We start from the raw sequence: 13407 nt of genomic DNA on the forward strand, positions 1-13407 counted from the left end.
GGCACTTAGTTGTGTGATCCTGGGCAAGTCATTTCACAATATTTGCCTCAGTTTCCTCATCTGTAAAATGAACTGGAAAAGGAAATGGCAAACCCTTTCACTATCTTTGCCAATATAACACCAAATGGGGTTAGGAGGCGTCAGACATGACCAAAACAAGTGGATAACACATGCAGTAGTATTGTTTTCTCATTGAGGCAGCAACATAGTGTTGTGGATTAAGTGCTGAGCCTAGACTTAGCAGGTGCCTGATAAATGCTTCCTCCTTTATTCTCTTTTATTCTCTCCACCTATCCTCCCCAGACACATCTCCCCACAAGTGTACACACTTTTCTGAACTCCAGCAAAGGACTCCACTTCTCCTCCACTTATGTGCCCGAGCTCACTCCCTGTTCCTGCCTGTTGAGGTTTTGGTGAATCAATACTGTTACAAGCAGCGAGGTGGTGCAGCATCACCTCAGACACTTGACACTCACTAGCTGTGTGACCTTGGGCAAGTCACCTAACACCAATTCCCTCATCCTGGGTCATCTCCATCATCCTGATGAATACCTGCTCACTGGATTCAGATGGCTCTGGAGGAGAAGTGAGGCTGGTGACCTGCACAGCCCTCCCTCACTCAAAACAAAGTCAAGTGCAAGTCATGTCATCATTTCTCTCATGGAATGTCTTCTTCGGCAACTAAGGATGAACAAGCTGTTACACAATGTGTTAGCTGTCCCACCCAGTTTGGCAACATCTGAATATCAGGCACAGATACCCTTTATACCTTCATCCAAGTCGCTGAATTAAAATATAATAGAACAGGACCAAGAAAATATTCCTGTGGGATTCCACTAAACGTGGCCTGCCATGTTGATACCTTTGTATCACTACACTAATCACCACTTCTGGAGTCAGTCAACCAGGCCTGAACCCAATTAACCATATGATTCTTCTTCCTACACTTCTTCAACATATTCCCAAAGAAACTTAGCCAAACATTCTGCTGAAATCCAGCTGCTTGAAATGGTCCCATGACCTGTCTGTCTAGTGAGCTGATAGCCAATGGAATCGAGGTCAGTCTGACATGGCACCTTCTTCAGGAACCTCTGCCGGCTGTCCGGCTATCGTCTCTTCTCCTTCTAAGCACTCACGCTCAGATCAAACTCAGAATCCTAGACTCAGAGGAGAGTCTGGTTGGAAAGGAACCTGGAAACGCCCTAGTCCACTTCTCAAGTGGTGGACTGGGGAACAACGTGGGAAAAGGTGTGTTAGAAAATGTTTAACAACTGACTCTCTGGGGAAAAAAATGCAAGACACATTATTAAGTTTTATCTACATTGTTAACATTGTTTCCATCATTTTATTCAGTCAAGACCCGTGGTGTCAAACTCAAACAGAAATGAGCCCCTGATCCATGTGGAAGGAGGGATCCATACTGTACCCTGGTTGTTAAAACATAACGTTACCCATATTTTCTGGCTTTGTATTGATTTTGCTGAATATTTCCCATCTGGATTCCAATGCATGGGCTACTTGTTTGTCCCTGCTAGATATTCAATGAAACAATAAACCTTGTCCTGATTTGTAGCATTTGTTGAAACCTGAGGTGTAAATGTGCCTGCTGCAAATTCAACAATGACATCTTCACAGCCCCTTAGAGTGGGGTCCAACACGCTCAGCCTGCAGTCTCAGAGACCCTTTTTGGGGGACTTCCAGGTCTAAACTATTTCATAATTATATTAAGGTATTTTAATTTCTAATATGGTAAATATAAATAGGCAGAACAATCATAAAGAAAAGCTGTTGGAGGAAAGGTCCTCAGTAATTTTTTAGTGTAAATGAATGCAAAGACCTCCTTATCTAGTCCAACACCTTCATTTTGTGGGTGAAGAAACTAAGGTTAAGTGATTAGGACAAGATAGTGGAACAGGCAGGCCTAGAATTCCAGGAGTGTTGAAGAGTTTTTCAAATAAGTTACTGTTCTCCCCTAAATCATCACTGGGTTGCTAGTTCGATTGGTTACATACATTAATGATTTACAGAAGGCTTTCTTCACCTTTCTATGTCACAGGCCCCTCAGTACTCTGGTGAAGCTTTTAGATTCCTTCTCATAATCAAGTTTTAAATGCATCAAATAAAATACTCAGCATGACAAACAAAACCAACTATATTTAAAAAGGTATATTGCTCTAAATCACTATTGATTACAGACAAGCAAATCAAAACAACTCTGAGGTACATCACACCTATCAGACTGGCTAACATTAAAAAACAGGAAGACGATAAATGTTGGAGATGATGTGGGAGAGTTGGAACACTAATTCATTGTTGGTGGAGCTGTGAGCTGATCCAACCATTGTGGAGAACAATTTGGAACTATGCCCAAAGTGCCACAAAAATGTGTATACCCTTTGACCCAGCAATATCATTTCTAGGGCTATATCCCAAAGAGATCACAATAATGGGAGAAGTCCCACATGTACAAAAACATTTATATCAACTCATTTTGTGGTGGTCAAGAACTGGAAATGGAGGGAATGCCCATTAGTTGGGGAATGGCTGAACAAGTTGTGGAATATGAATGTAATGGAATGCTACTGTGCTATATGAAATGATGAGCAGTCAGGATTCAGAAAAACTTGGAAAGACTTACAGGAAGTGGTGCTGAATGCAATGAGCAGATTCAGGAGAATATTATACATAGTAACAGCCACGGTGTGAGAAGACTGTTTCTGACAGACTTAGCCCTTCACAGCAATGCAAGAACCTAAAACATTCCCAAAGGCCTCTTGAGGCAAAATGCCATCCACATCCAGAGAAAGAACTATGAAATCAGAACACAGAATGAGGCAGACTATTTTCTCTTCTGTTATGTTTTGGTTTGGTTTACCTCATGTTTTCTCCTACTCGTTATAACTCTTCTATGCAACATGACTAATATGAAAAAGGTTTGATAAGAATGTAAGTATGGAACCCATACAAGATTGTATGCTGTCTCTGGGAAAGAGGGGGACAAAATTTAAACTTCATGGAAGTGATTGCTAAAAACTGAAAACATATAAATTCATTTTTTAAAAAGATATAAAAGTATCATTTCAAACTCTAGTTCATAGCCCCAGGTTAGGAAACCCTGCTTTACAATTTTTGCATTTATGATGCAATTGGACTTTTTCAGGTGGTTGAATTTTGTACAGAAAAGAACCATAACAGAGATGCACCAAATGCTCAAAACCAGAAGTGCAACCTCAGGAGCACATGGGAAGTGATCCAAGACTCAGAAGACTACAAGGCATCCACTCCTATGACAGAAGCAGAGCCACCCTCGACCAACTTCTCACTGAAGCAGATCAGGGAAAGGACCCTGTGCTTAGTTCTGGATAAGTCTGGAAGCATGCTGGTAAGCTAAACCTGTTCCATTCTTCTGGAGGTGCAGGGGGTGTGTTCACATCATATGGTGACCCACAGAATCTTGAGCTTGTTGGAAATCATATTGATCTCATGGTTTAAAAGAATCTAGGAAGCAGGGAATCAGTACTCCCCCTACATCAAGTTTCCCTTTAAGCCCTAATGCTCGTATTCCCTCCTCTCCTCTTTCTCCAACAAGATCATGGCAAATTATCCACTGCATCTAGATGACATTTTGATTGTCCAAAAGTGATTAAACTAAGAATTTTTCTGAACTTTCCCAGCCCATGAGTATCTGTGGTCCCTGATAAAAAAACAACAGTCAACTTTGTATGACTTCAAATTTTTCTCCTTTGTTGATCACTGTGCAAAATAATCAAACATTCTACCTAAAAATGCAGCTGAGATTCCATACTTGAAAAGCATGATAGCTTCATTAATCTGGTCACCCTCTACTGTACTCCACCATTCCCCACTCATCAAAATGACTTAGTAGTCCCAAAACAGAAATTCATTGGTTCCTTGGTCAAAAATAATTTACTATGAGACAATGTGGTGTAGTGGATGGAGAGCTGACCTCTGAGTCAGGAGCATCAGATACCATATCTAGCATGTGCTGGTTATGCAATTCCATGAAACTATAAGTTGCAGAGAAAGTGCCAACCTGCCTTGGTAGGGAGTTTCCTCATCTGGGAGTCCCTTGTACCAATGAAATCCCAGGTCTACTCACTATTCTCCTTGGTAGTTCATCCCTGGTGATGTGGCTCAAATGAAAAGGCAAAAATATTTCACAGAACTTCTGTCATCTACTAAGCCCAACACCAACCCATTCATAATCATGATCCAACTTAAATATCCCATGCTTCAATGTTTTCAGAATCTGCTCATTTGTTAATGAGCATCCACCAATGCAGAGACAAACCCCTCCACCACTTAAGCTTTCAGAGTTACTATGACTGAAACATGCACTGGCCCTTTCGTCATCTGGTGATATGCCTCTATAAATTTAGGAGGCTTAGACCTCAGAAAGCAAACACATAGCCTGTCCCCAGGCCCATTCTCAAATACTTTCTAGTCTAGAAGAATCCTCAGAGCTTGTGTTCTATTTCCTAAGCTGGGAGAATCCAGTCTCCACCATGGTACCCAGAGCCCCTAAAGTTCCACATATGGACTGAGTCCATTCTACTACAGATTGCTTGTAGAAGACCCCTTACCAATCTGACTTGTGTTTTTCTTTCAGAATGAGGACCGGCTAAATAGACTGAATCAAGCCTCCAAACTCTTTCTGCTTCAGATCATTGAAAAGGGGTCCTGGGTTGGGATGGTCACATTTGACGGTTCAGCCTATGTTCAAAGTGAACTAGTGCAGATACAGTCTGATGCTGAGAGGAACACCCTCATTACCAAGTTACCTACTGGTGCTTCAGGAGGAACATCCATCTGCTCTGGACTCAGATCAGCATTTACGGTAAAGTCATCTCCCCTCCACTGTCTCTATTGCAGTAGATATTTTCAAAGTGAATTTCTACTCTGAATTTCCATCACATGCCTACTGTCTACTATGAATTTCATGCTTCCCTCTGAAATGTGAATAGACTTCCAGGGAGGGGAAAAATATCAACAAATGGTGATGTGGAGAAACCCTAATTAAATTCAGCCCAACAAATACTAACCCCTTATAGTGCTGGACTAGGGTAGAAAGAAAGAAAGAAAGTCATCCTTAGACTCAGGAAGTATTGGGCTCACATCCCTCCTAAAAGGCAACAAAATACAGTTCACAGAACCATCAACTTGGAGTCAGAATAAGCCAAGTTCAAATTCTGCCTCAGAAACCTACTGGCTGTGTGACCCTGGGCAGGACACTTAATTTGTAGAGGTTTCGGTTTCCTCATGCATAGAATAAGCAGAGTGGAATTGATGATTTATGAGGTCATTTCTAGCCCTAAATAAATACTACTCTAACCCACACGGGCTATACAATTATAAAACCAATGAGAAAGGTTCTGTACATGATATAGAAAAGGGGGCATGGTACGCAGCAGAAGCATTCAGGACAGCCAGGGGCAATGATCTTCGATCTAGGCTCCATTTTGGCCAAGTCAGACATTTCTGGCTCTGTTGATTCATTTAAATACGCTCAGTCAAGGAGCTGTTAGTCATCCAGTTAGGGGGGTGTTATAACACAGTCAAAGAGTGATGAATGGATGTTTTGACTCCCATTATGGTAGGTTTTCCACATTTTGATGCATTAATTCTGTCTAACAATTATTACTCTTGATATAAAGTAACATGATAGAATTATCTTAGTGATCCTGCAGTCCAACAGCCTCATTTTATTAATGAGGGAGCTGAAAGAAACAAATGGTAAGTTAGTGGGTAGGAATTGGACATACCATGTATGATTCTTTTAGAGTAAGTATAGTATATATTTGTATAGGACATAAATTAAATACAGGAAGAATAGGATAAAGGTCAAGAAAGATGAGGGCTAAGAGGTCAGGGATGATGTTGTGGATACAACCTTCAATAGAGAAGAAGAGATGGAACTCGGATCGTAGGGCCATGAATGGTATAGAAGCAATGGGCATGGATTTTAACAGTGAAGGGGGAAAAAGAGAGCTTAAGCCTGTACTGAAAGTAAAGTTTATTTGCATGGCATAGGAAAGCTGATTGTGTCTGTTGGAATAGAGGAAGAAATCATCAGAGAGCAAGACGAAAGATATGTAAGAGGGAAAGCAGGAGTGTCAATGGAACAGGGTCCTGAAGAAAAGGAAAGGGAAGGGGTATCAAGGTCAATGTGGAGATGGTGGCTTCCAAATGACAGCCCTGCTGTTTCCTAGGATACACGAGGAAGGAAATGGGTGAGAGACCACAAAACACGCCTGATGGCTTCACCCGTTTCTGCAAAGTAAGAAATGACGTCATGTGCTGGGACTTGAGAGATATGGATGAGAAGCTGGGGCCCCAAAGAGTTAGGGAAATGGTAGCAAGAGATTTTGTGAGGGATGTGCTAGAGAATCCAGAAAAAGTACATGCAACAAGCACAGCAAAGTTCTGGTTGAAGTGCAGCCAGGTAAGGTAATAAGCATTACTTAAGTGCCTGGCACTGTGCTAAACATTTTTACAAATATTATCTCATTTGATCATCACAATAACCATGGGAGGAAGGTGGTATTATTAGCTATATTTTTCAGATGAAGAAACTGAGGCAGGCTGTGGTTAAATGGCTTGCCCAGGATCACATAACTAGGAAGGTCAGATTTGAACTTTGCCCAAATCTCTCCACTGCCTGCCTAGCTGCCTCATACAGAGAAGACGGGCAGGGATGGATAGATAGGTTGTGATTTGCATCAATGGAGGGGATACTCACATACATGAAACACTAGATCCACTGGAGTATTAGAAAATAAGATTTCCTGTAAAGCCAGCATTGCTTCACAGATAGAATACTGAGAAAGTTCCGAGATCCACTTCTGCTACTGGCATGTCTTAGCTGTGACTCTGCACAAGCCATTGAACGTCCAAGTGTCTTGGATAACTCCCTTAGACTTATCATCTAATTTAGTGGAGGGAGTTCCTGCTCCAGGACTTATATAATGTGCCCTGAACTGAGTGCTATGAGTCATGCCTTTGTTTCTAAGGGTCCAGCTTGGGATCTTAAATTAGAGCATGGTTTCCCAAAGCTTCTGTTGGAACATACTCACTACCATAAAGAGGTTTAGCCAAATAAAGCAGGCAAGAAGCAGCACAGGAGCACAGAGTTAGACGAGGAAGATACCTCAGAGGCCACCTACCTCTTCCATTTACAGATGAGGAGACCCACAAAGCCTCTGACTCTTTCCACTCTGCCATGTCTCCTCTAAAGTTCATAAGCTCCTTCCTCTTTAGCCCTCCCAGGAATGGCAAAATAATCATAAACACTTCCTTGCACATACTGGGTGCTCATCTGTCCAGTGTCTCATCAGCCTCTATGTGTGCTAGAGCCAGAAAGAACAGATGCCCTGGCTGGGACTCAAAGCCAATGTTCAGAAGCTGGGTCACTCATTTGGCCAGAACACTTCTGCTTCCTAACGGCAGCATCAGCTGAGACAAATTTTCCTGGATCAGTTCAGGAGAAAAAGGGATTGGGTTGAGTTTCTGAAAAGTACACATTTCATATTTGAAAATCTCATGATGTGAAGGTTTTCCTGGGGGTCTTTCCTTTATTTTCTTCCTTCATTCCTGTCCAGATCCACTCACTTAGGATTACCTGACAACATTATGTCTGCTTACCAATGTCTGGGATGAATCTGTGCTTTCAGGTAATAGGAAAGAATTTCTCAACAGATGGTTCAGAAATCGTCCTTCTGACTGATGGGGAAGACACGACAATCAGCACATGTTTTGATCAAGTAAAACAAAGTGGCGCCATTATCCACACAGTTGCTCTAGGACCTTCTGCAGACAAAGACCTGGAGAAGCTGTCAGAGATGACAGGTAAAAGATAACCTGGAGAATGGATTTCTTCAGTAGGAATGAAAGATTATTTCTATGCAAACCTCCCTTTGAGTTCTCCTCTAAGATCTACAGGTGACCCAGGACTTCTGAAGGCTATGGAAGCGGGGTAAAGGCTCTGCAAGGTCAGTCAGTAAACATTTAAGTGCCCACTATATGTCAGGTACGGTGCTGAGTGCTGGGCACACAAAGAAAGGCAAAACCAAGTCTCTGCCTTCAAGAAGCTCACATGTGTTTGGGGTGGGACAAAAATAACACACAAAAACAAGCTAAAAAAGGGAGAAGGGGAGAAGAGTACCCAGAGCAGGGGCATGATGGAGTCCAGAGGAGTGAAGCATGATGGGACATGAATAGACTAGGGCACCTTAAATTGAAGATATAAGAGAAGCTTTCTGGTCTCCCCCTTCTGCCCCCCATACTCTACCCCTCTCCAATCAGAGAGGAGAAGGAGCCCCTGGGACAGAGGAGACTGCTAAAGTTCCAGTTCCACAAGTGAATTGAACTTGTAGGTTGATGAGTTTCCTGGGGCAGGATGGGGACATTCAGAGGAGGGCAGCTGGGTGAGAAATGAATAAAATAACTGGTCCTACCAAACTGGAGAGGCTTCAAATAAAGTCCAACAGCCTTAATGTCTGTCAACTGAGGACATACTGAGCTACATTCAGAAATCCATCTCTGTATTTTCTCTGTGATAATTTTCCCCAAAAAAATAAGTCTGAAAGGCTGTCACCCCAGTGACAGAACTACAGCATCTCAAAGCTGGTTTTTGAGGTCCATCGAAGAATAACTAGTCCAACCCATAGCCAAGGACAGAATCCTCCAACAAATGGCCATGGTTTTGCAGTCACTTGGGTTTTTCAAAGAACACAACAAAAATTAATTCAAACAAATTCAACAACCATTTATTCCCAGCCCATTACATTTAAGGCACTGTGCTAGGTGCCATAAGGAAACAAATAGAAGAAAAAAGACACAGTCGCTGCCATCAAGAACATGTCTAATGGGGGATGAGGAGAATGAGACATGAATACAAAGATGCCAGAAACATTTGACTTGTTATTCCCAATCCAAGGGCCCTTGATGAGGAGAAATAAGAAGTGAATATGGAATAAAAGTAGAGCTTGACTCACTTAAGTCAATCAGTGACTGCCAGCATCCCTGGGGGATGAGTGAACTTTCCAGAGAATTAAAGCTTACCCCCTTCAGGGACCCCTTTTCTATTTTAACCCATCTAGATGAAATGCTGTCTTAAATGTACTAGGCGCTTCCCTAAGTGATTAAGCAGAGCTCCCCTGAGCCTTTTTCTTAATAGCTCAGCATCATCAGTTATGTTATTGCACTACTGAGGATATAGGAAGGGATCTGCTAAAGCCAGATTGTACCAGCTTGTGAGAGCCCGTTGTTAAACATTCATTGTATTTAAAGCTCAGAAATCAGCAAATGCCACACATCAGGGTTTCATTTGTTGTTGTAGTGATTTCTGCACTTAAGAAAGTGATGGAGAAAGAGTTCAAAAGGATGCTTTCACTTTATCGTGTCAGGAATACACATTTTTTTGATAAGCTAGTTGTTAAACATTTACTAGCATACTGCTATATATGGGACTATTTGCTAATACACAAGTGATCTTTAGAGACCATCCAGTCATGGTAATAGAATCATAGAGCTATTCCAACTCCCTCATTTTACAGATGAGGTGATAAGAGGCACAGAAAAATTATGTGACAATCCTAACAAGAGTATAGGTCAAAGGCAAGCCTTGTTGACTTCAGGTCTAGTGCCTTGACCATTTGACAGAAGTCAAAGGTCAAAGAGATGAAGGAACTCACGTGAGGTCACAAGGCTATTCATGCTCAAACCACCACTAGAAGTCAGACTAAGGATTGTCAACCAAACCATGCTTCCCTAGCTAGTATATTCTTTGATTTCTTGTGGTTCTTTTTTTATACACTTTGATCCAATCTGTTGATGTCACACTGTTATATCCTGATGTTACTAGTGTGACTGCCTTAGTAGTACCCATTTTTTCCTCACCATTCTTCTAATTTGCTGCTTTATGGGCTGGGAAATCCAATAAAGCTTATTAAATTTTGCCTGAAATAAGAGTAAATCCTTCATAAAAGTTCTACTCTGATTCCTCATTCTCAAGGTGACTGTATGGTCTCAAAGGCCCTGAGGTCCTATTAAGGTGGACAAGCTTTGGGTGAGGGCTTGATTATGGGTAAGGTGTCCATTGTCCCAGGCTCTCTTCTCTCATTTCCCAGAATTTACTTATCTGTACACTTGTAGTTTCTCTACCTTGACTTCCAGATCCAACAGGGAATATAAGATCTCTGAGGGCTAGAGACTCTTCCTTTGTAGCAGACTGCTCTTGCACATGGCAGGAGCTTAATGACTGTTGGTTTAAATGAATTGGGAAACACTGTTAAAACTGGAAAGACAAGTCGCTGGAAGATTGTTCACTAAATAAAGACTTTTTCTGGCCATAGAAACATCTACTGAGGCATTGGAGGGGCTACTGTGAGCTTTGGTAGAGGTAGTTCCTATATGGCTGAAAGGATGGATTCTTGAAGTAGTGAGGATCCAAGAAGCTCAATTATGAATGAAATACATGAACTAGTTTAGATCATGGATTCTGTGACATTTCTTTGACCCCTCATCAGTCATTTTTACCTCTTCCCAAGGCCTTGTCTTCCAAATAAATGAGACTTTAATGATTGTATAACATTAGTTTATATACCACCAGACTCAAAATTTTGCATTGACTTCCTAGAGTGAGGCTTCATTCTTACTCATTTATGAACCAATATGAAACTTCATGAAAAAATAACTTTGGGAATACTGTTGATTTGTCACTAACCTGTGCCAATTAGTTAATTACTGGTAATGTAATCCTACTTTAGGAGGTGTACAGACAGCTGCTACAGACAATGCCCAAAATAATGGGCTCATTGATGCATTCAGTACCCTCTCATCAGGAAATGGAATGATCACTCAACGATCCATCCAGGTCAGTTTCAAATTTTCATTTCCCATGCTTGTGTTATATAGGATCTTAGTATTCTAGGATCAGAGATTCAGCGTTTATAAGGACCTCTGAGATTCCTAGAATCATATATCATAAATATGAAGTTGGAAGGAACTTCAGGATCATTCAGTTGAAAACACACATTTTTTCATGGGTGAGAAAACTAAGGAAAATGTATTTGTCCAAAGTCCTGCTGATCATAAATAGGCATGACAGGATATGTACTTCAGTTCTCTGACTTCACATTCAGCATTCTTTCCACTGTATCATACTGGTTGGGACATTAGAATCAATGAGGACTGACAATATAAATAAAATGTTATCATGCACACACATGTGTGTACATATATTTAACTTAACAAATTTTATTAAGCATCTACTACCTGCCAAGTATAAATTAGCAAATGTTATCTCATTTCATCTTCACAACAACCTTGCAAAGTAGGTACTACTATTCGCCCCATTTTACAGATTAGGAAATTGAGGCAGCCAACAGTTGAGTAACTTACCCAGGATTACATGGTTCATAACTGTTGGAGCACAAATTTGAATTCAGGTCTTTCAGACTCTAGGTCTGGGGCTCTATCACCTGTGCCATCTGTCTCTAGATTGTAAGCATTTCCACTGGCTGACCAATCTTGACAGCATAATGCTAATTCACATAAAGCTCTAATTGTCTCACTGATATGAAACCAGTTTTTCATTCAGTCTGCTTTGAGAAAGTTTTCCAGTCCTGATGGCTTCTTCTAGAGCCTTGGAGGATAAAGAAACTGAACTATGTGTATACCACTATCCATAGCGAACTCTATGTGCATATGGTATCCCCTACACGCCTGACCATGCCCTTCTGTAACCATTAAAGACCATCCAATTGGTTCTCTCTGCTGGATCTCTACATATATATATATATATATATATATATATATATATATATATATATATATATATATATATATATATATATATATATACATCATGAGTTCCTACAAATCCACAATATTTTACCACCTTGAAAGTCATCTGAATCCAAGCCCAAGGCCAACATTTAAATCTTTTCCAAGGATCAATACCAGGCAAGATAGGTAGTGCAATGGATACAATGCTGGGCGTGAAGTAAAAAAAGACTCCTTGGAGAGTTGAGATCTGGACTCAGACATTACCTATGTGATGCTGAGCAAGTTATTTAATCTCGTAATCTTGCTTTGCCTCAGTTTTCTCTTCTGTGAAATGAGCTGCAGAAGGAAATAGCAAATCACTCCAAGACTTTGCCAAGAAAACTCTGAAGTGATCACAAAGAATTACACTGAACTGAAAAGTCTCAATAACAACAACAAAAACAAGGTTCCACAACAGGCAAGATTTCTCAAGCAGGGATTAGGAAGATGAAAAAGGATGTTAGGGTCAAATTCAATTCAAAAAAAGGAGCACATGTCCCTTTTCACTATTTTGGTCTACCTTAATGTAATATTATCAATAATCAATCAACAAACATTTATTCAGCACTTATTATGTGTCAGGGACCGTCCTAAACATGGGAGATACAAATTAAAAATTAAATGGACCTTGCCTGCAACAAGCTTACATTTTACTCAGGGGAAACAACATGATCACACATACTTAAATGCAAAACACTTACAGGAACACAAAATGGAAGGGAGGCAGGAAGGCACTATAAACTGGAAAGGAAAGGAAGCAACCATTGTACTCAATAGGGGGCAGCATGAAAGAAAAATAAAGTCCAGAGTGAAGCATCATTGCATCTGAGGCTGGCTACGTGTAGCAGCTTCCACCACTCAGGACAGTCCAGCCCTTGGCTGGGAGCTCCAAAATGAAAGAGCTTCTTTTATCCAGGGCATGTTAGATTTTGATGGAATAACCTTTAAGTAAGTGTCTGCCATGTGCCAAAGTTGTTACAAAGGAAAAACTGACAAGAGGTTGTGATGGAAGCTGAGAGAGAAGGAATTGAGGATGACCCCAAAGGTGTGAGCCTGGGTGACTGGGAGGAGTGACTGGCATAGCCCTGCACACTAATAGGGAAGATACAAAGAGGGGAGACTTTGGGGGAAATATAACAAGTCCCATTTTAGACATGATTAATTTAAGGTACCTGTGGGACATACAGTTTGAGACATCAAATAGCTGAAAATGCTAGTCTGAAGGTCAGTAGAGAGACTAGGGCTGAATAGATAGATGTGAGAATCGTCAGCTGAGAAATAATAATTGAATCCATGGAAGCTAATGAAATCTTTAAGTGAAATAGTATAGAGGGAGAAGAGAAGATGACCCAGGACACAGTCCTATACCACATGATTAATAGGCATGACCTAGATGAAGATTCCACAAAGGAGACTGAGAAGAAGCAATCAGACATGTAGGAGACCAGGGAGATAGCAGTATCATGAAAAACCAAAGAGAAGAAAATATCAAGAAGAGGCTGATCAGTAGTGTCAGTGGCTACAGAGAGGTCAGAAAGGCTGAGGATGGAGAGAACATCA

General features: G+C 41.0%; 1 protein-coding gene across 1 annotated transcript in view; it reads left to right on the forward strand.

Moving 5' to 3' along the window:
* LOC140523216 (calcium-activated chloride channel regulator 1-like) overlaps nucleotides 1-13407 on the forward strand; it is a 48001-nt gene that overhangs the window by 15929 nt on the left and 18665 nt on the right. The window contains exons 6-9 of the mRNA XM_072638194.1: nucleotides 3161-3382; nucleotides 4631-4858; nucleotides 7692-7866; nucleotides 10788-10894. Coding sequence (XP_072494295.1) covers nucleotides 3161-3382; nucleotides 4631-4858; nucleotides 7692-7866; nucleotides 10788-10894 — 732 coding nt within the window. The remainder of the gene's footprint in view (nucleotides 1-3160; nucleotides 3383-4630; nucleotides 4859-7691; nucleotides 7867-10787; nucleotides 10895-13407) is intronic.

This window comes from Notamacropus eugenii, chromosome 2 (assembly GCF_028372415.1).
Source record: "Notamacropus eugenii isolate mMacEug1 chromosome 2, mMacEug1.pri_v2, whole genome shotgun sequence".
NCBI lineage: Eukaryota > Metazoa > Chordata > Mammalia > Diprotodontia > Macropodidae > Notamacropus > Notamacropus eugenii.